The 23,623-nt window shown below is 36.2% G+C and overlaps 2 protein-coding genes across 12 annotated transcripts in view; both read left to right on the top strand.

The window, feature by feature from the left end:
* LOC135199455 (uncharacterized) overlaps positions 1-15,277 on the top strand; it is a 79,848-nt gene extending 64,571 nt beyond the window's left edge. For all 5 annotated transcript variants that reach the window (XM_064227520.1, XM_064227524.1, XM_064227519.1 and 2 more), the window contains 5 exons: positions 867-1,078; positions 2,602-2,764; positions 3,508-3,614; positions 4,172-4,252; positions 4,570-15,277. In XM_064227520.1, the coding sequence (XP_064083590.1) occupies positions 867-1,078; positions 2,602-2,764; positions 3,508-3,614; positions 4,172-4,252; positions 4,570-6,789 (2,783 nt within the window). In that variant the 3' untranslated portion in view covers positions 6,790-15,277. The remainder of the gene's footprint in view (positions 1-866; positions 1,079-2,601; positions 2,765-3,507; positions 3,615-4,171; positions 4,253-4,569) is intronic.
* A 3,213-nt stretch (positions 15,278-18,490) lies between these two features.
* LOC135199457 (monocarboxylate transporter 10-like) overlaps positions 18,491-23,623 on the top strand; it is a 110,702-nt gene continuing 105,569 nt past the window's right edge. For 5 of the 7 annotated variants that reach the window (XM_064227531.1, XM_064227526.1, XM_064227529.1 and 2 more), the window contains exon 1: positions 18,491-18,641. The gene's annotated coding sequence lies outside the window, so the exon portion shown is untranslated. Of the gene's footprint in view, positions 18,642-18,941; positions 18,960-23,623 lie in introns of those variants that run through there. The other 2 variants (XM_064227527.1, XM_064227528.1) reach the window with 2 other exon arrangements.

Consider the following 23,623-nt stretch of genomic DNA (forward strand, 5'->3'; position numbering starts at 1 on the left):
CAGGTATATATAATTAAATTCCCACCCTCCTCCCCTCAGGAGACAGGGTTCAGAGAAAATCTGAGGAAAACGGGAATAGTTCCAAGTACCAGCGCCACGGGAACGGGGTGGCCATCACCTGAACTACCAGTGTACTAGCGGTTGCCGCGAGTTTTTGAAATTCTGCCAGTGCGTCAAGAGGATAAGCTATATATATACCTGCCAGGTAAGTATGCATAAAACTTTGTATCATAACAATATCATTTTTAATGGACTATGTATATATAAATTTTATCAACAGATTACTGAGAGGTATTTTAATAATTTTTGTTATTTGGGATTATACTGAACTTTCAAGGTTGGATTGTGAACATTTGGTTTCTCATTTGTGCTGTGAATTGATTAAAAGACTGAGATGGCTGCTTTCACCAGTGTTATACTTGTGGTAAGAGCATTCTTTCTCTTAAGAGGTTTTGCACAGTGGTAACATTTGGTATTTTATTATAGACATTAGTTTTAGAGATAAGGTGTTCTGGTTGAGTTGTTCTTTGATTCATAATGGAGGACAAGTGAATTCAGAAATAGTAAGACTTCCAGTACGTGGTGTTTGGTCTTTGCTCCATGTAATTTCTGCATTCTTTTTGTAGTATTTTCCTTTTCAAAAGGGTGTTAATAAGGAAAAGTTATCACTTTCCCATCATACGATTCCTTGCATAATAGTAGTTTTGCCTTTTTTCACCATAAGTGCCTTTTGACTCTAGGCTGTGGAGATTCTTAAATAGAACTAAGTAAAGTACTATATGTAGGCTACCATTATTATGATGCCTCTTTGACCCAGTCATCTACCAAAAGTCTTTTAAAATTAAGACAGCTTTTATCGTATCCAGGAGAGAAGCCTTACACGTGCGATGAGCAAGACTGTCAGCGTTCCTTTACGACTAATTATTCTCGCAAGAATCACATGAGGGTTCACAATCAGAGCCTTGAAGGTAAGCCCAAGAAACTCCAGCTGAAGGTGCAGAAGAAGAAGCCACGGAAGGAGGTTTTGCAAGTGGATGAGCACAAGGCTCCTCTTCAGGTGCTGGAGGATGGACGGCAGGTACCTCTACGTCAGATGTTTGTGTCTCATCTTGAATGACGGTGTAAAATCTTTCTAAAAGTTAATACAGGCGGTCCCCGGGTTACGAAAAGGGTTCCATTCTTGAGACGCGTCGTAAGCCGGAACATCGTCAAAAATCCTAAGAAAACCTTACTTTTAATGCTTTGGGTGTATTGAAAACTATGTAAAATGCATTCTTATGGCATTTTTCATCTAAAAAACCCATCAAATATTGATTATTTTGCATTTTTGGTGTCATATTTCATCTCCCAGATGAGCGTTGTAAGGCATCGTAACCCTGGAAATAACTTCTATTGACAAGCGTCGTAACCTCGGAACGTCGTAAGCCGACACCGTTGTAACCTGGGGACTGCCTGTACCTAATAGATATGTTGAATGTATCTGTAGTTTATTTCGTGTATCATATTTTAGTGCACTATTATTGCAAAATATCTTGAGTATATTTAAAATTGTCATCAGTATTATAGGGAGGGGAGAAATTTGGTAGCCTACCCTGTTTTTTATGTTGTAATAATGACCCAAGGTTTTGTGTTGCATGTGTTTCAATAGCACTATTGCTCTAAAATACTTTTATCAAAAGAAAGACCTCTTATGCCGAGTCAGACAGCCAGACATTCGTAGGATCAAGTAATTCATATTCTTTGATGTTGCAATGATGATTTTCCATAGATCATATAATGTAAATAAAAGTTTTGTAGTATGATTGTAATAGGCTTGAAATTGACAATATCTGTAATATTTATGTGGGTAAATATGACTTGGTTTTTACTATAATGTTAGATTATTTTTATGCTATTCCACATAAATACAGACAGTTCACAGTTTACAGCTGGAGTTCTGTTCTCATCAGTGCACAATAAGCCAAAAATTGTCAGAAATCGGAACATCACAATTATAATGGGAATAAATATAGTGCTTACAGCACTGTAAGTGTAAAACCTGGTTTTGGCACCAGTTAATACTATCTACATGAGCAAGCTCCACAAAGTAAGAATGCTGTAAACCGAGACAGCCGTAACCCGGGAACTACCTATAACAATATTACTGTCAATAGGCATAAAACTGCATTGTCAGATATAAACACTAACACAGAAAGAGAAAAAAGGACACAGTATGATAAGCTATACTTGTGCTGGTCATGGGTTTAGGCAAAGAGGCAAAGGCAATTACTGTCATTTGGGAAGTATATATTTTGAGTTTGCATTATTTCATGTCATTGGAAAGTTGAATGGTAAAGATAAAGAAGTGAGACAGGTGGATTAGAATAGACTAGAGAATATGAATGAAAAGTCATAGGCAGAAGTACTGCAGCTGGGGCAGAAGGGAAACTGCAGAGCACCTTTAAAACCATTTACAGTGGGCCATGCAAAGTGCACTGCAGTCTGCACCCATCATCCCAGTGGGATTAACCGATCAAATGTACGTACATGCTGTTACCTTGGTTCTTATAATTTTTGTAAGGTTAAGATAATGATTTTACATCATCTTCTTTTTGTATCCAGAAAACAATAACTCAAGACAGAGAAGCAATTGCAGCAGCAGAAGAAGAAGATGCAAGTGGCCAACCCGTGACTGCTGCAGGGTCTGTTGGTGGTGCCCCTAAGAAAAGTGGGTGTTGTGGTGGTCATCAGCATCAACCTGCTACTCCAGCAGTTAAACAGAAAGGTAGGCCACTGAAGGACTGCCTTTGACACAGTGCGAGCTGTTGTAGTGGTTGGGTGTATGTAATTCACTTGGATTTTATGGATTTCTTTGAGCGTTAATCTGTGTTAAAAGGAAATTTCAAAACATGCATTACTCGACTACGTTGTATTCATTGTATGTACTACTATTTTTCATTGTATCAACAAGGGGCATACTGCAGTATATTTGTTGCTAATATGTAGTGTGATGTTAAATAGTTTACTGTAGAGGGTGATCCCAAAACAAGACTTGTACAGAAACTCTGGAAGACTATTTAGCAACTGATATTATCTTGATTGGGAGTAGGATGATGCTATATTTGTGTAGATTAACATGGAAATTTATTGCTCTAAATAAAAATGACAATGTTAAGGTAATGCTATTTGGCTCTTGTAAAAAAAAAAAAACCAGTTCAAATGCTAATTTGAACTCTTGTTTTTTTTATTTTTATTTTTTTATTTATTTATTTTTTTTTTTCTGAAATATTTTAGAGGTAGGGACTTAGCAATGAGTATTAGTGAATAGTATAAAGCTAGTAAAACCAGTGCATCATAGTTATATAATGAAGCGGTTGCTCAAATTTAATTGCTTATTCGTGTTTTACCATACATTAATCCCTGTAATTAACTTCTTGTTCCTTTAAGTAAGGGTATACTGTACTATTTGATATTTCATTTAGATTATGAATTTTCATTATCAGCACAATGAATTTAAACTATTTTCAGCTTTTGCCATCATCCCAGTCGAAGGTAGAGCTACTGAAAATCATTCGAGTCTCACTCTCCAAGATTTCCTGGATTTAGAGGCCATTAGGTGTGACCCCAATATGAAGGTATAGTTTATCTGAGTTTAACATTTAAGTAGATTTCATTTCATGCCTAACCAGAAAAGCCTCTTATTACTCTTTCACATCTTCCAAGTTTGCAGCACATTTCTATGATAGGAAACTTACTTGAAAATAAGATTTTATTTTATACCTTTTTTTTTTTGTAGACTTTGATCTTCAGCAAAAGTTGGTAGAACATGCACAATGTAGGCCTCCTAGTTTGCCCATGCTTTGACATAAAAAGGAAGATTATTGAGAAGGTAAAAGGAGATGGCTTAGCTCAGAAAGAAAAGACCCACCTCAGAAGAGAGAGGTTATAGATGGTATTAGTTTATTCTATTTGCTAATTTAGATTGTTCCAACAAGTTAGACCCTTGGTAAACAGTGTTTAGTGCAGTGTCTCTTGCACCTTCTCTGTCTTTTGCTTTTGATCTCCTGACACCTAGCCACCCGATGTCTATAACTTTGCTTCAGTTTTTACTCTTTGAAGTACAGATCATGTATTGCTTATAGTTGTAAATAATGAAAAAAGCACTTATTAATTAGTTACTTTTATTTTCTAGGTTCCCATTGTCAAGGCCACTGATGACATGACTGTTGGGCATTTACTCAGAGATTCACAGAACCTCACTGCACTTTCATCAGTAAGTATTGATTGATGATGGTAAATAATAATAATTTGTGCTTGAAAACTATTTAGATCCAGTGAGTATGTTCATAGATGGCATCATGTCTGATTAAAGGCAATAGATCCAGCATTACTATTTGCTGGAACACTCATTTTTTTACTCTCGTTTGTTTTCAGTTTTACAAACCACAAATTATCAGAGTAATCTTTATATTTTTCATTGGGCAGGGGGTCTACTTGTAACCAGTTGTCATCATATCTAATATTCTTAGGTTATATGTTGATATTTGTATCCTGTTGATTTTATTGATAAGCTTTTCAATCTTTTTCCAGAGCACTGAAAATGACAAGCGAGGTCTCCTGGAAAAGATCACAGCGCATGCTGATATCTGCAAGTGTAATCCTTGCAACTGTGACCCTGCAAGAGGCAATGAATGCTCTTGCAATGCTATTGATGATGGAGCATCTTCCGCTCGTCAGCTGTCGGGTGCTGTAGCAGCAACCCCAAAGAGGCAAACTTCTGATAACTTTTCAGGGACGATAACAAAACCGCCACGAGTATCTGAAGTTCCAACTGAAGTTTACCCAGGACCGGGCACAGACTCACTCAGTGTGCCTTCATTCTCAGGGCAAATTCCAGATACCAGTCTTTCTAACAACCCATTTCAAAAGAAGTGTGAAGTAGGAAGCCTAGAGTGTCCTCAGCCATTGAACCACCAAGATCAGCAGATTTCTGTCGATGAGTTTTTGCAAGAGACTGTTGGCATGGATTCATCTGCATCTTCCCAAACAGTGACATCATCCCAAAGATCATCTCAGCACAATTTAGAAACTTTACTTCCTGGCCCTTCTGGACAACAGAGCTCGTCGTCTTCCTTTACTGCGTTATCCAATTTGGATGACATGAGTAACTTAGCATCTCCACCCATGGCAGATCTGATAAGCTATCCACTTACTCATTCTATCTTTGGTAATGGAAAATGTGGTGAGAATGGAATGAGCCAGCCTGTGAGTTTAGGCAGTGACAGCACTTCTATTGACCAGGCATTTGATATAACCTCAGATTTTCCCTTCTCTTCACCTAATATGATTGAAGCTTTGCTAACAGATGATATGGGAAGTCTGCCTAACTTGTCTACTCATACGCAGTCAAGTGGTAGCAACATGTCAAGGGGATTTACTCCTCAGGCATCGCCAGTAGTTGCTGGACCTTCCTCCTTAACTCCAATTGGTCCAATGATACAACAGCAACACCCTCAGCAAGTTCCTTCTGAAAATCAGTTAGCAATGAAAAGTGATATCCACACTGAGAAGAACATGCCATCATCATGTTCTTGCTGTAATGGGAAAGGTAAACAACAAGGAGGCCAACAAGAATATTGTGGGCAATTTAACAAAGTAAAATCGTGCTGTATGGGTTCTTCTTCTCAGACGTCGGATTTTAACACGTCATCGGGTAGTTCGTCAACATCCACTTGCTGCAGACAGGGGAAGTCTGAAGCAAGGTCATGGTGTGAGTCCACCCAAGACATTGTAGCTTCTTTAGCTTGTCCATCCAGCTTAAAGCCGAAGGGATGTTGTTCAGATGCCCAGTCACCATCTTCATTTCATAGTGGCTGCTCCCCAAACTCATCTGCAGCAGGAGCCAACCATTCTTCTGAGGCCTCTCATTGCTGTTCCTCAAACTCTCAGAAAAGTGTTCACCGCTCGTGCCATAATGTTTCGTTGCCCTCGAGTAGTGCGTCTCCGAAGTATCCTTCGCTCGCAGATCAGTCGTCTGCATCTTCCCTCCACCAAGGAGGACAGGAGTTGTCAAATTTAGACTTTCAAACACACCAGTCTCATTTGAGCTCCTCAGACTCTCATTTGAAGTACAACCACTCTCTATCTGATAAGGATAGCACTCAGCATCATTCCTGTGAAGCTAAAAAAGCTCTTCAGGGTTCTGAGTCAGTTTTTCAGAGTCTGGGATCTGATGGGAAACACTACCAGCATAAAACAGATCACCCACATTCCCACGAGTTTTCAGAGCCCATTCAGCATCAGCATGCCGACCTGAGGCAACAGCCCCAGACCAAGGCAGATTACCATTGTCATCATCCGGGAACTGGGGCAGAAGAGCAACCGATTGCTCACACTCACTGCAGTTCTGGTGACGGAAGGCAAAGTCACGGCTCAAGCTTAGATTTAGTTTTGAAGAGGGAAGATGATTCTTGTTGTGTCGTCATCTGTACGAACAAGCTGCAAATGCTAAGAAATGTTCTTGCAAAATGTGAATGTACAGATCAGGAGGGTTCATCTGGACCAGTCGACCTTCAGACTCTCCTCAATGATGCTCTGATGGAGTGGGAGAGCTCCGAACCAACCCGAGGCACGTCGACACTATCCTCTAGCTCTCAGAACTCGCCCAGTTCTACGTTCTCTAGGGTCACGCAGAGTCCTAACGGGACGACGTACAGTGCCGTGCCTCCCGTCCAGTCTAACTCGTCTTTTACTGTCATGCAGAACTCATCAAGTGTAGAGTCCCCCGACAATTCTCTTCAGTGGTCGTGATTGCTTTCTCTTCGCCATGAACATATGTACAGAATTTTTTCGTTTTCAAAGTTTTATCATTATATTTAAGAAATCTTTTGTTTGACACGTAACGGAACGAAACGTATTATTCTCTTGATATTAAGTAGTCACTGCTGTTGTCTTTTGGGTTATATTAACCCTCTATTTATCCCGCAAGAAATCTTTTTGCAGCGTCCCCTCATGCTACTTGAAGGTGGGATTTTATATTACGTAGCGTGAAGATTTTTTTCATGATACGTGTGTGGCAAAATTATTAATGGTAATAATGTTTTTGCTCAGAATGGGGTTTTGAACAGTATTCTTTTTCTAATCAGTGAAAGAGAAATTCTAATGCTGTTATTGGAATTATAAATCATTTTATCAATAGTTAATGAAGTAGTAGTTAAATAACTTCTCATCAAAGTTAGAAAGGGTTGAAGCACTTAATGGTCTCATTCTTTCAGTCTCCACAAGCGACTGTGGCTAGATTTGTATTACATCAAAATATTTGTAACCTTGGACATTTGTTTATTAGAAGAATCTCATTGAAACACAATTTCCATATTGAAAGAATTGCAGTATAAGAGCCATCAAGAGGAAGCTTCTGTGCTGAAAGTCGGGGTTGGGCATTTTCTAATTATACCTGTAAAGTACATGATTATTCACAGGTACACTCTGTGATACCAGCTGTGACCCTTTACCTCGTAGTTCATGAACCAACGATTCAGATTACAGATTTTTTAGTAAAACAGCCTTCATTTCATTTCTTTGGTTTGTGTTCTTGAATTGTGAACTGCGAGGAATAGTGTCATTACCATTGTCACCCGGTGTACAGAAGATAAATAGTTGTTGACCCTTTTTCAAAGGTTATATGCTTGCATAAGAATGCAAGATTGTTGTACATAAGAATGTCATTTATAGTTTTATACCAAAGGAATCGCTTAACTATCCGCTTGAGCCCACGAATGTGGTTTTCTTATTGACTTGGCCCATTTTGTTGATGGTGCTTGTTGGTAAGTCTTGATTACTTAGTGTGGTTATATATGAAATATATACGTATGAAAATAGAAATTTATATATAATTATGAATATAATACACATAATAAGGTTAAGAATTCAGGTAGCTTAGCATTTTGTGTTTCCCAAACTGATGTACTATTTGATTTGATATGTTTCAGTATTTATGATTGTATATTTGATCTGGCAGTCAGTTCAAAGATGTGGAAAGGAACGATGAAGTAGGTTTGAAATCTCTAATTTTTGGACTAGATCCTGTCAGTCAGATGTAATGTATCTGGTAGTCTAATGAAATTAAAAAGATATAAATTAGAAAATACATTAGTGCATTGCTTTAACAAGCTCTAGCGTGACGAATTTAGCTGTACAAAATAAGTACAGGCTGTTTCCAGGCTTGACTTCCCAGGTAATGATTATATAAATATGTCAAATTCAGGTTTCTCATTCATGTTTGTGTAATTGTGGAAGACGTAATTTTATTTGACAAAATATATTTCCAACGTACTATACAGTTTGTAAGCAACACTTTACCCAACCTTATCCTGTTTTAGAGTAACTGATAGCAGCCCACTGCAAGTGATGAATGCCTGGAACCACTCTTGAGAATTTGTTAAAGCAAAGTTCTTTTGTGTAAAGAATGTGAATTAGAAATTATTGTTGTTTGCTTTGGAGTTTATGAAATGCCTTTTTATATTTATCTCAAGAAGCTGTGTTTACATATATGGCTACTATTCACGTATTTCCCTCTGAATGAATTGCAAAAATGATTAAGCGTCCTTGTTGTTTTTGGATAAATTAGATGTCTGTAGTCTTGATATTTGTCAGAAAAGTTTGTATGAGTTATAGTACTATAGTATTTCACCCGAGTGCCCCATTTATTTTCCGTAAGCACGCCTTATTTAGCATTGCATCCAACCCTATATATATTCCTGAGTGATAGTTATTGTTGATGGTAACACTTCGTTGGTTCAAAATCTGGAGGAGTTCACCAGATATTTTCAGAAAGTTTGAGAGAGCAAACGGACAAGTCATTTGATGCAGCCTTGAATTAATTGGGTCAGTAGTGGTGTGAAAGTTACCCGATGTGCTAAATCAATGAGAAGGGAAAGTTATAGGATTTGAGAAAGAAGGATCAAGTAGAAGATGTCAAAGTTGTGGAAAGTGGGCAGAAGAGAAGGAGTATATGTAGTCTGCTGGGCAATTTAGCGGGTGCAGGTTTTCACAAATCAGTCGGTGAAATGGTGGCCTGTTGGATGTTTTGTGGCTATTTTAGAGGAAGAAGAATTCAAATTTCATATTGGTCTCTCAATTTTGTAACTTTGGAGACTACCGTTTTGTCTATATAAATTCTGGCACATTGTGATGTAAAAAAATTCCATTGTACCTGGAAGTTGTGGTAGTGCTTTTTGGTTTGCCTTAGACCTTGCGTTTACAGGCAGTTCCTGGTTAACGGCGGAAGTTCCGTGCCTGGCCAAGTGCCACTAACTGAAAATATCCGATAATTATGGTAATAAATGGTGTTTATGACATCGTAAGCGCCAATAAACTGCTTATCGGCGCCCACTTACCAACACCGATAAACCGCTTACTGATGCTGAAAATTGCTTACCGTCACCAAAAAGCTGGTTAACAACATCATTAGCCAAGCGCCGTAAAACAAGAACACCATTTACTGACACTGCCAATAAGCAAGGACTCCCTGTACTACTAGTTTTGAGTTAAGCATTACCACAAAATTTCCTAATCATAACACCAAAATCCAATAATTCTTGGGAAATTAAACTCTTTTATTTTATCCAATCCTTAGATTTTTCAAGTTGTGCAGTTCATTGAATTAGATCCAAATTATGTAATAAGAAGAAACCATGTGAAGTCGGTGGTCACAACTCGGTCGTCTGGTAAAACTATCTTTACCACAGTACTAACATGATGATATCCGTATGCTTCCAATGTATGAGACTGATGAAGAGGCACTACAGCTGACCAAAGATGGCTATGTTCAATTCTTCCATCATTATTTCTAAGATGAAAGCCACACTATAAGCCGTTAAGTTTACTATATACGTATAGAATAGGGGTTGCAGTTTCTTGAGGACTTAAGGACTGTGCAAAAATATTTGAATGGTGGACCAACCTGGAGTAAATAACATGATTTCCATCATTTCTTTCAGTGCCAGGAGCTTCATGAACTTTCTGTGGTAGCATTAGGTGTGCTGTTTAATTTCTGTTCAAAAGTAAGCTTGGAGCCAAAGATAATGAAACCACAGGTATAGTGAAGCACTCCATTCTCATTTGATTTTACCTAAAGTGAATCAAGGATTGGGCTAATGCTCAAAAGCACTATATAAAAAAAAAGCCATAATTTTTGTCTGGTTGAGCATCGTACCCCATGACTACACCAATAAATCTGTTACATACATATATGTATCAGATTTTTTTGTTAGTTTATTGGCACTTTTTTTATTGCTGTTTACAGTACCAGCATTAATTAGGGCATCACTTGCACAGTGTATAAACAGTATTCTGAAAGGGTATTATGTGAATTCCTTTTTTTTTATGCATAAATATTATCAAGGCACACACCATCCTATATGGGCTAGTATGTACCCTTCACTCATTGACAAGTACAGGCAGTCCCCGGGTTACGACGGGGTTTTCGTTCTTGAGACACGTTGTAAGCCGAAAATCATCGTAAGCCGGAACATCGTCAAAAATCCTATGAAAACTTTACTTTTAATGCTCTGGGTGCATTAAGAACCATGAAAACTGCATTCTTATTGCATTTTTCATAAAAAAATTCAAATATTGATTAGTTTGCATTTTTGGAGTCACATTTCTTCTGCAATCAGCATTGTAAGCGCCGTAACCTTGGAACATGCGTCATAAACCTGGAAATAATTTCTGATGAATATAATTGAAAAGCGTTGTAGCCTGGGAATGTTGTAAGCTGGGTACTGCCTGTATAGGGGAAAGGATAGGGCAAATGTGCTTAATCTGAGTGTTGTTCTTGGGAGAGATTTGACAACTTTGAATGGTTGTAGAGGTTATAGTATTAAGACATAAGTTTTTGTAGCCTGCATTTCTTTATACGTACATTGTTATTTCTCGATTGTAATGTGTTGGAATTTATATAAGTCTTATTTATTCAGGTGCAATAAATTAGTTAGGTTAATATTCATGCAACAGTGCATAAAATACCACATTCATCATATTAGAGAAACAGTGTAAGTTCCCTGTACAAATTGTTCATTTAGAAGTTAAGATTTGCACTATAATCCATAAGCTTGATTTCTCGGGTATGCTGCAGTTGGAGACGAACAATTGGACGAAACTGTGCCTACGTTACTCAGTATCTGAGAGGTTTCAGGTTTCAACATTTTACTGTATGCTTTTATTAGACATTAACTCGTTTTTGACAAACTGTGATTGGGGTATATGAAATAAATTGTTAGTAAATCATAATTTGAGTGAAAGAAAAGTAATTTACTGTATGTAGTACCTAATCAACATACGGCAGTTATGTAACTTTGTCGGTTAGCAATAAAATACAAACAAAAATCAATAAAATAGTGCAAAAACATATAGAAACAAAAGTTAAAATATATCAAATAATGTATAAAATCATTTCAAGGCTTAAAAATAATGAAGATAATGTCTTACACGATGTTCAGCTGTTATGGTCCCAGCGTTTTGCTTTGGCTACGTGGCGGTGCTCGCTCTTGTCAGTGTATTCAAAGTTGCGCTTATTTACGTTACTTGGAACTTGTAACTTGAATATTTTTTGTCCCGTGGTTCTGAAGGAAGTGTCGTCTGTTACTGCTGGTGCTACTAAGCGTCCAGTATAAGATGGCTTTGATAAAACACTTTCATAAGGTGGAAAGATTGCCACTAAAGTTCATGCTTTTATTTTGACTTGTTTAACGTTGTCAACGATCATTCATGAAAAGAGGTACGTAAGGAACACATTGACGATCACTCATCTGGTACAAGTAAATCTTGTTCAGTGTTTCACTACATTCTTTATACTTTTGGCAGTTAGAATGTATACCTTTGATAAAACGACAGTGAAAATTTTGAAATATTGTATGACTTATTAATGGACATCATGGGCTTGCCTTTAGGAGTTTTTGTGAATATCTGGGTCATTTTTTCAATATTTCGTCAAAGTTATTTTCTGAACTAAGTTGCAAGTCTTGTGATGAATTAATGACATAAAAAGAGGTATTAATGTATTTGAAAATATTGGAAGGATTTTTTGCATTACATTAATCCATATTTTAGTCCTGTAATATGTAACCTTCTCAGTTCATACATTTGTTCAGTCATTTTTAATGCTTTTTGGCTTAACTGTACAGGAATGGCTTGTTGCTTTGTATACACCTCTTTGAACATCACCTATGTATGATCCATTGAAAGGGTGATGTCTTAACTTACTTTACTGAAATTGCACGCCTAAGGAGTTTCAGCAAGATGTAAAAGAGGAATGCTTGGCAATTCCTGTAGAGTCTGCATGGGTAACTACTGTCATTTTAGCTCTTTGCAGGTATGTCTTAACATTATTTGATTTTCTTGGCTGTAATTTGTAATACAATTTCATCCAAAGTTGAAAAATATACTGCATAAGAAAATATGAACAATATCACATTACAAGATTAAGAAATATTTAACATTTTGAATTGGTTCAAGCAGTCGTGTATACATGTTCAACATGCTACACGTTGCTTATGTTAACCAGTGTTCAAAATTTATGAGTTTGACCTTATATATGTTGAGTATGTATTCCTTCCAGATATGTTGTATTGTGATTGTATAATTTATATCTTTGTAACAGATTCCACAAACGTTTAAAGTTAGATATGCAGAATTATTCAAAATAGCATGAGAAATTTCTCAATCCTTAAAAGTGGTCGGGACAACACTGTTATTTTCTGATCAGGCCATAGGGCATTTGTTGAATACCATGAGGATAAGTTTTGTGTTGAGGTGGGCCAGAAATTGTGATATCCTCATGGTTTTTTAGTGGTATAAGTATTGGAGAGGACTTGATTGATGGTGAGTGTTGGATTGGTGAAAAGATTAAATTTCATCAGTATTTGTATCATACAGCAAGCATTTCATTACTGCTATTGTATATTTTCTGTTGTGGTAGACATTATTTTTAGTTTTATCTATGGTGAATTTTAATTCCCCATTGTCTTGTAAATTGCAATGAGCAGTTTTGAATTTAAAAATACAGCAAATTGAACTTTTAAATGAGTAATGAAATTTGAATGAATGACTGAGATATAATTTTTATGGAAATGCAGAGATATCTTTCTGATCACTGATTTATGTTTGATCGACTTTAACTTCCACATATGTTATTGCTTACTTTGTTTTATGCATCAAGCCCTTCTTTTAGTATTATGATAAGGGAAGGTCTTGGTTAGCCTAATATTGCTATGATTTTAATCCTAGTGGCATATATAGTATACCATTTAGCTTGATTTGGTGGTGTTATCCTTGGCAGTCGCCATTTTCAGGTGCAGTTATTGCATTTTTGAGTTGATGGTTTCTGATTTTAACCGGAATACAAGGAACTATGTACAGTAAATGCAAAGTACTATATAGTGCAGACCAACCATTGAGTAAGATTTCTGAGACTTCATAGTCTTGGCTAAGGATTTGTTTATAATGGAGGGATGAATATTGGAAGAGGAATAACAACTGAAATAGAAAAATTAGTTTGTATGTTGTGGGTGAAAATGTAAGATGAAAATTTTAATTTGAAAAGGAGGAATTTTTAATAGAGCAAATTTTGTAAAGGATGAAAACTGCTGGAAGAATTCCTTTTTGAAGGGGTGGATGAAAGTTTGAAGAGGAAAAATTGAAAGTTGCTCAAGTAAATCAGAGAAATAGCAAGGGATGTCAAAGGAATCCACATACAGACTTGGGTAAAAAAAAAAAAAAAAAAAACGACATGAGTAGCAAGTTGTTGTTGAAAGATGTCCCTTTATTTTGTATTTCCTTTTGTGGCCAGCTGATTTATTATGCTCACCCCCTTTTTAATTGTAGATACTTTTGTAATGCTTAATGAATTATTCTAAGCATAAAGCTAAAACATTTCAGTTAGATTCTTTGGTGGAGTGTTAACCCCTTTTCATCATGCATGGCACCCTGACTCATCATCCAAAATGTAACCAGAGTCATTTATGTTTTTAGCCTCTTGTTTTATTGATTTGCTTTTTGTGAATATACCACAATGAAGTACAAGTTTTTTTCCTTTTAAAGTGCCAACAAAACTTGTATCATAGCATGATAAATACACAGCCATTGTACAAAGGAAAAATCGCTTATGACAACTCTGGTTCAGGGACACACATGACTTGCAAGAACCTATTGAGTGAAACGGTTGACTGAAATACTTCTATTAGTTCACAGTGTCAATCCTTTAAGATCCTGTTCCTTTTGTTGTTGAAAATTTATCTTATTTTGAAGTCCTTGTTTCATATTTTATTAGTAAAGCACTCCATTTAACAATTGTAATTGTGACTATTGAATGTGATTATATTGTTGATTACTTGGTATATTAAAGAATCTACATCTTAGTGACAACAAAAATTCCACATGGTGTGTCTGGTGGTGGCTTTATTTTATGGTACTGAACAGGAACTGTGTATAGTATGTACAGGGTTCTGGTGATGTATACAGATTGATCTTGACCTCTGTTGCGTGTGGGTTAAGAACTGCAAAATTATATAGAATACAAAAAAAAAATTCAAGAGTACAAAAGAAGAACGTTACAATGCATCGAGTTCGGTTTGTAGGTCTTCTGGTCAGTCTTGGATGTTGAGAAAGTCAACTCAGTGGTGTGGTTAACTATTTAATGATACTGTAATAGTAAGCTGTTATAAAAATGTTTGCAGGTGGCTTTTCAATATTATAATATGCCCCACATACAAACATGCAAAGATCAAAGCAATATTCTTTTTTGTCACTAGGAATTCATGCATATTCATCCTTTTTTAATATCTGAGGTATGTGTTATTTATTTTGCGTAGGTGCTTGTAATATGTCCAGATAGAGGCACTACTTCATATAGAAAGAAGGAAAAGCCTGAAAAAAAAAGAGGAACAAAAAGGAATTGAATTGAGTATCCCATGGGTTAGGTCCCCCTTACTAGAGGACTGTCTCTTTGTGTCTTTGGCTTTGCTGGTTACGTCAAATAACATAGCCTCCATCATATGTTACTATATTCTGAGTTTAGTATTTTCTTGTTATTGATGATGTAGCTTTTTTTTTTTTTTTTTTTTTTATCATTTTGATGTCCTGTTCTGCACCTAAGCTGCCTTTTCCTTCAAAATATCTGCACACTACTGTGGATGAAAAACATTGAAAGGAGCAAGACCTGTGATGGAAATCATGTGCAATTGGAAAGTAGCTGTTTGTCCATTTTCGTAATATGTTACGACAAAATACATATTGCTATTTTGATTGTATTTCATTTCAAATCCTTTGTTTGGAAGATGACTCTATATTCAAATGGCAGTGTGAAGTTTTGAAATGCCACATAGGCCTAATCCTTTTTTGGTGGAAGTAGAATTGTTTTTGTGGTATAAAAAAAAAATCCTCTAGCCACTTTAATTACTATATAATTTAAGGTTAAAGTTGACCATAGTCGTGCGTCTGACAACGATATAGGCCTGACCCATAGCTGGCCGAGGTTAAAGTTTAATGGCCGTGAGTTCGATTCTCGGTCACTCCACTAGTGGGTTAGAGATGTGTATTTCTGGTGATAGAAGTTCACTCTCGACGTGGTTTGGAAGTAACGTAAAGCCGTTGGTCCCGTTACTGAATAACCACTGGATCCATAAAACGTAAAAACCATACAAAGAAATAAACCTTTTGTAAGCGCCGTGGTTGGTATGGTATTAGCGTCCCATCTCGGTGGTCGCGTGTTCGATTCTCGGTCATTCCATTGAGGAGAGAGATGTGTATTTCTGGTGATAGAAGATCACTCTCGACGTGGTTCGGAAGTCACGTTGCTGAATAACCACTGGTTCCATGCAACGTAAAAGCACCATACAAATAAACAATCTTTTTGTATATACGCTATAAAAAATAAACTTGATTGCTGCATTATTTACTTGTTTTTATCTTGGTTCTTATTTTGTTGTGCAGCAGGCATTGTTCCTGTCATGCATGATGTTATGTAATACGATAGAAGAAAGAGGAAGAGAGTTCAACTGGACACGAGAACTATGTTTACGTTTGCTGGAGTAGGTATATAAGCCTGAAGTCTGCCCAGGCATGAGGATGAGGTGTTTAGAGTCGAGTTCCCCCAAATAGAACCAGGAGCAATTGGTTATACATATTTTAAAGACAAAGAATTGAAATGGGTCAATTACTCGTAGTCAGGTGGCAAAAAAAAAAAAAAAAATTATTTGATATAATGTCTACCAATGGTTAAAGGATTCAATTAAAATCACACACTTCTAATTGGATGACTAATTGTTTGTTTGTTTGTTTGTATGATTTTACATGCACAGAACCAGAGGTTATTCAGCAACGGGACCAATGGCTTTACGTGACTTAAAAACCACGTCGAGAGAGAACTTCTGTCACCAGAAATACACATCTCTTACCCCTCAACGGAATGCCCGAGATTGAACTTGTTGCCACCGAGGTGGCAGGCCATGACACCATACCGATCACGCCACTAAGGCGTCCTGAATGACTGCTGGTACTAAAACTATCAAGATAGAAGGGATTGTTCAGAAATCTGAACCACAATTTTATAATAGAAATTTGTCAACCTTTCATTAATTACCTGGTTGCTTTGTAGTACTCTTTAAACTGTTATGAAGGATGTTGTGAGGTCAACGTTTCATTTTTATGTAAATGGCATTAAGTTGTGGTTTAGGGGAAATAGATATGAAAGAAGTAGTACACTTCATGCAGATAATGAATGTTTAGTGAAAATAATTAAAGAAATTTTTCTGAAAGGAAACTAATAATAGGTAATGCAGTTCTGTTTAGAAAATGAATTTCACATCTAATGCATCTTGGGATTATGACCTTAAACGCCTCAGATATTTTATGAAGCAAAAAGGCTCTTCTGCTTAACTAAAAACCCAATGTTACTGTGCCATTGTGGACAAGTGCCTGAAAATTAAGTAACATTGGGTTTTTAGTTAAGCAGAAGAGCCTTTTTGCTTCATAAAATATTTGAGGCCTTTGTGGTCATAATCCCAAGATGCAGTAAATGCAATATTCAGTTACAGAAAAGTCTTGCATATGGCCTTTTTCTTCTTCTTCTTCTTCTAAACAGAACTGCATACCTATTCAGGAATTAGTCCCCTTTGAGAAGATTTTCTTTAATTATTCTCACTGAACATTCATTGCTTGCATCAAGCGTACTACTTTCAAATTTATTCCCCCAAAAACAAAACTTAATAAAAATGAAACGTTGACCTCACAATATCCTTCACAACAGTTTACAGAGTACTACAAAGCATCCAGGTAATTAATGAAAGGTTACCAAATTTCTATTATAAAATTGTGGTTCAGATTTCTGAACAATCCCTTCTATCTTGATAGTTACAAAGGACGCCTTAGTGGCGTGATCGGCATGGTCTTGGCCTGCCACCCCGGTGTTATCTTTAAAATATAACCAATTGCTCCGGGTTCCATTTTAGGGAACTACTCTAAACACCTCATCCTCGGGCCTGGGCAGACTTCAGGCATACCCCAGCAAACGTAAACATGGTTCTCGTGTACAGTTGAACTCCCTTCCGTCTATATCCTATCGCATAACATCATGACAGGAACAATGAATGTTGCACATCAAATCTAATAGATATAACAGAGGGACTAGCCCCTCCGTTATATATATTAGTTTTGACTTTACCATTGTATCCATTTCGGCTTAAAATACCAGCCATTTACATTACACGTTATTCTGACAAATTTCCAAAATTAAAGTATATTGTAAATTTGCTTAGATGCGTGGAATAGAAAAAAAGAAGCATAGACATCTCGGAGTCGAACAGCACCTCATTTCCGCGTTCCCCACTTTGCCGAGGTGAATGCTGCTGCTGCAGCTTCCGCCATGATTGCGAGGACCGTCGGAAACAACTGCAATATGTACAAACTGAAAAAATAAGGACTAAATTCAATTATAAATCAAAATTTGCTGAAGTTGTAAAGACAAATTATTGCTTGCCACCCAGGAAGCATTTTGTTTTAGATAAAAGTTTTTAAAAGTAAATCAACGACACCTTCCATATAATCAGGACTTCATAGACTTAAATACGGTGAAACATATTATTTTGTGTCCTGATTTGAAGGATAGTAATTCTCTCTCTCTCTCTCTCTCTCTCTCTCTCTCTCTCTCTCTCTCTCTCTCTCTCTCTCTGTGTGTGTGTGTGTGTGTGTGTGTTTTAATCAAATAAGAATATACCAGTTCTCTGACTTGCCTCACTTGAAGATAAAAACAATCAGCTGAAAGAACTGTGCTAGATGAGCACGGTACGGTGAAGATAACCTTACAAACATACGCGCATGATGTCATTCTCTTCAAAGCCGATTTTTCGTCACAACATGACTGACATCTTCCTATCCTCTTCAGTACAGCCAAATCCTCGATGTCACCCCGACGTCACTCGCCTCTTTCCAAGATGGTACCCACTCGCGTGCCTGAGTATCCCATTCATGTTTGAGTGTATATCACTTCATCGCGGTGCAGACGACACTCGCAGGTCAACCGGGTTTGTTTACAGTTTGAAGGCAGAGGTTGTGGTGAGTGGTCGTGCGCTTGCGTTGTCGCGTCGTTGTTCGGTTCGCACGTCTCCATGGTAAGGTTTTACTCGCATCTGTCAGGCGCGATTAAGTTTTAAGTCACTTCGCGGTTATGTCTATAGGTATTCGCAACTGGAAACGATGGCGTCGTCGTCGATTAGATTGACCGAGAACCAATCTGTCGGCTGAAGGGTGTTTGAACCTCTTATCCAAAAAAACCCGACTCATTGACTGGTATATTGCGTATTCACGTCTCCGCGATTTCCGTGAAATTGACACCGCGTATGGCGATGGTAATTTTGGGGTGTTTAGCGTATTTTAACGGTTATATATTCGCTTTGGGTCGTTCTGCGTCGTCGTAATAACGCATACTAGTAGGTATAATCGCTTCTTATTTTCGTCGATGTCCCTGGCATTTGGTAACACGTATGGTGGTGGTAATTTAGGGAAGGTGGTATTTCGAGCGTATTTTAACGGTGATATATTCACTGTAGTCTTTCTTTGTCACCATTAATAACGTATCGTTTCTTATTTTCGTCGATGCCCCTGGCCTAACAGCAGCATGCTAAAGTCGAGTTTAACCTACGGGCAGACACGCCAGGTTCGGGGGCATGTCGTATTTCTTACGTAAATCTAGAATGTTTATGATTACGTTCATTGGAGTTCCAATTGAATTACTGTTACCTCTCGATAATGGTGTGATTTAGGTTATAGCCATGGCATATTACCGCTTTCGGGTCCATGTCATATTTCATACGTAAACTACAATATTTTTTATTAGGTATGTTCATTGGAGTTGCAATTAAATATTGAGTTAGGTTCGCCATGAGCGTATTACAGGCTCAGGAATAGTAGACCAGGGGTAATTTACAACTGGTAATTAAACTGTGGTGAGTTTGCCACATTCGACAGGGTTGCAGAATTTTTAACCTTTTAGAAGTAATAGATTTTGTATATGAGACTTACCCAGTAATTATATAGCTATATAGTGTTGGAAACGATAACTATTGCTATATAATTACTGGGTAAGTATATACAAAACCTTATTTTACTACAAAAATATCATTTTTGGTGTGATGTGCTAGAGTATGTAGCTTAATTTGTGAGATTCTTCATTGCTGTTAGCAGTGTAAGGTATAAAAGCATGCAGTACCAGGTAGAATGTATTATATATATATATATATATATATATAGATATATATATTATATCATAATGTATATATATATATATATTCTATATAATAGTTATCGTTTCCAACACTATAGCTATATAATTACTGGGTAAGTCTCATATACAAAATCTATTACTACTAAAAGGTTAAAAATTCTGCAACCCTGTCGAAGGTGGCAAACTCACCACAGTTTAATTACCAGTTGTAAATTACCCCTGGTCTACTATTCCTGAGCCTGTAATACGCTCATGGCGAACCTAACTCAATATTTAATTGATAAAAGATAAATGTAAAATGTAGCATATATACTGACATCATTCTATGCAATGCACAAGAAAAACTCACAAATAGGCTATCCCACATGTTGTAAAAGTGATAAAGTCAAAGACATCATATGAATATAAAAATTTTATATAATGTATATAATATATATATATATATATATCTATATATATATTACATATTATATATATTTACATTTATATAAAATTTTTATATTTATATGATGTCTTTGACTTTACCACTTTTATAACATGTGGGATAGCCTATTTGTGAGTTTTTCTTGTGCATTGCATAGAATGATGTCAGTATATATGCTACATTTTACGTTTATCTTTTGTTTTTGATTATTATAATATCCTTCTTTTAAATTATAATTCTGCTGGAAACTTTTGGGGGACGTCATGTTAATACTAGCCCCTTTGGGATGAACATGAAATGTGAACGTAAATTTCTCAAATTATCTCCCCTGTAGTGCATTTTATACACCCTTTTCTATGATATTTTCTTAAGTGATATCTGTCTGAAGTGCGTCTGTAGGCTTACTTTTTATAGTTGTGTTTTGTCCTCAGTTGAATATAAAACTATTTTTTAATTTAATTAGAAAAAAGTTTGATATTTTTTTCACAAAATTTTACAATTTTCTATTTATTAAATATTTATGAAATTATTTATATGTTAATTATTGTGATTGAACATCATCATTTTATTAATTTTTATGTACACTGCAGATGAACTCCGTCACATCACACTGAGAAATGTCTAATTGTTGTTAGATTAAATGGTGAGAAATTTAAATAAATTGTGGTTAATGATCATATGCTAAATATCTTGTGTAGATATTCCCGAAGCCAGAGTAGGAGCATAGGTTAGGTCATTATTTGTAGGAAGATTGTCTGCTAGAAGCTAGTGACAAAAACAATTAATCTGCTTATGAAAAAAAATTTAGGACATTTATGGCTTTTTTTATGTATTTTAATTGCTTAAGGATCAGCCATGATTATAAAAACCATATTGTACAGTGCAGCAAAAAGAGATCTTTATCTATGCATGCTCATGATCACCGTACTTGATAGCTGTTTATGGAAGGTTGTAGGAGTTTCAATATCCTGAAGAAGGCAAAGACCATGGTAAAATGCCAATCCTTTGCCATCATTGTGTGGCCTCGCTGATGACGTAAGTATGTTTGTCTGACGATAGCTTAGTTTACGTGTCAGTTCATCTTAATGCCTCATGTTGCTGGGTTCCAACCAATGTCAATATGTACTGTGTTTTTCAGCAGCTAATTTGACAGTAATGTTTGTGGATTTGTCCTTGGTTCTGAAAGTGTATACATCAAGTTATGAGTTTTAATGGTTTAACGGATTAAACTTGAAAGTAACCTAGTTAGGATTCCACCCAACATTTAATGCCTGGGATATTTATTAACTTATTTTATATGATATATGGTTCATCCTATGAGTGGTATGTTAGGTTATGTTAGAATATTTTGCAAAATGAATTCATTATCAATGAACTTGTGAACTTGCCTTTCCAACTTCAGCAGAATAAGTTTCTTACTGAAGAAAAAAAAAACTGCTAAAAAAGGATTTGAAAAAGATGTGCAGTTGGTGCTTAGTTTATATTGCAAAAGGTTTATATATTAATTTAGATAAAGTAAATGTTAATGTCTAAAGTGTTACATGAAGCTCACTGCTGTAGTACTTCATGGAATATAATCTGTTACCTGAAATTAAAATTTTATGTCTCACATCTTCCCTCTTGCATCAGTAAGCAGTACTGTATTAAAAATCTGTTCTGACTTTTTGTAGGCCTACACGCAATTTAAAAAGAAAATGTTATATACAACATGTCCCGATCATTGTCCATTTGGTGTATCATAACATAGAAGTAGTATGTCTGGATATAGATACTGTGTGCATACATTAGGAGTGTTTTACTTGACATCTACAAATGGCATATCATGATGTCATACCAGTTTTTTAGATTAATTTTTGAGACAATATTTGGGATAAATGAGCTACAGCATATATGTAAGAACACCACACTAGTTTTGCTCTTCAAAATCAAGAAGGTGAGCCTGTGGTGGTGACTCTTGTCTTATATCAATAAGATTTTGGAAATGTTACAGCTGAAGCCTTTTGGAACTCCCTAAGTTGTCTGCTGTGTGTAAGACTTTTCTACTATAAAACATTATTTCTTCTGCATTTCTTAATTTTAATAGAAAAATTAGAGATGTTCAGGGGTTTGTGATCTTTATGTACATAATGCAGAGCTTTTGTGTGCAATGAGAGAGAACCTGAAACATACTAGTATGTATGTCATAACCATTTGAATTGTAGGCGATGTACTTTATGGTATGTCTGGTGGGTTCGTCGTGCTGTTTATTAGACTCTGCTCTTGAGATGAATAAGAGAGAACCTTAAAAAACATATAATACATAGACATACAGTGTTGAATGAGTTGAACTGTAACATTTCAATGCTCATTGCACAATAAACTCTCTTAAATGTCTGTGGATAAGCTGTCAGCATCAGGTCATGAAAGTGATGAGGTCCGTGCAAAAGGTGACGTGGTGGTTTTGGCTTGCAATATATTAAGATGATAATTAATACGTTGACAGAATCATTTTATCATCTTATCTTTAATTTCCATTATTCAATCCTGCACTGTAGCACAAAAGTATTCTTCAGTTCATTCTTAATGCTCAAGAAAGGAGATTACACAAACTGACTAGCTTAGTTTTAAGAAGACAATTTAGTGGCGCTTAGTGACTCATGAGGGTCACTGGAAAAGTTCATTCTTTAATGCTCTTAGATTGTAATGACTTCAATTGTAGTCATGCACATGTCTGCCCAGTAGAATCTAATGACTGCAAATGCCATCATGCATTGAAAATTAATGGCAAAGTTCAAGTCATCATTTTGGCTGGCTATTTGTGTTGTTTTATTTTTTGAACTCACGGTACTGCAGTAAAGTAACCCATACAAGTTTTCATCTTCAAGATGGCACTGTACCATATTAACATCCTGAAATATATATTGGTATCTATCAGTAAAAGAAAAATATTGGTCTACCCATGAGTGGTCAGAGTGTGATGTCCTCATGAAAAATTTTAGGACCCCCTAAAATCAGAAAGGGTTAATGATGATGGATGAAAATGACAGTACAGTTAAGTTTTTATAGAAGTTGGACCTTTAGGGAATGGATAAAAAGTAAGGATGGAAGACTGCAGCTTTGGGCTGAAGGTAGGACTGTGTCGTTTGTTTTACAATGCATTCATGAATAGTACCTGAAAATGGTGAATGTTTTAGATAAAGCTGGTCCTTGTCCAAAGGATAGGCATGGCAAGGTTTTCAAAGTCTGTAGGTCAGGCTTTGAAGGGGATAAGAGACCTGATATGAACTTTGGAACTGTAACTAACGAACAATTAAATCTCCAATTATCACTGGGGCATTGTTGTGGAATTGTTTATCATACTGGTAAGTTTTTATTTCATAGCAGGGTATATTTAGAATTGGACTATATTACAGTATTGTACCACGGTATTTTCACGAATAAAAATTTGCTCTAATGGACACACTTCA

The sequence above is a fragment of the Macrobrachium nipponense genome, chromosome 25, assembly GCF_015104395.2.
Source record: "Macrobrachium nipponense isolate FS-2020 chromosome 25, ASM1510439v2, whole genome shotgun sequence".
Classification (NCBI taxonomy): domain Eukaryota; kingdom Metazoa; phylum Arthropoda; class Malacostraca; order Decapoda; family Palaemonidae; genus Macrobrachium; species Macrobrachium nipponense.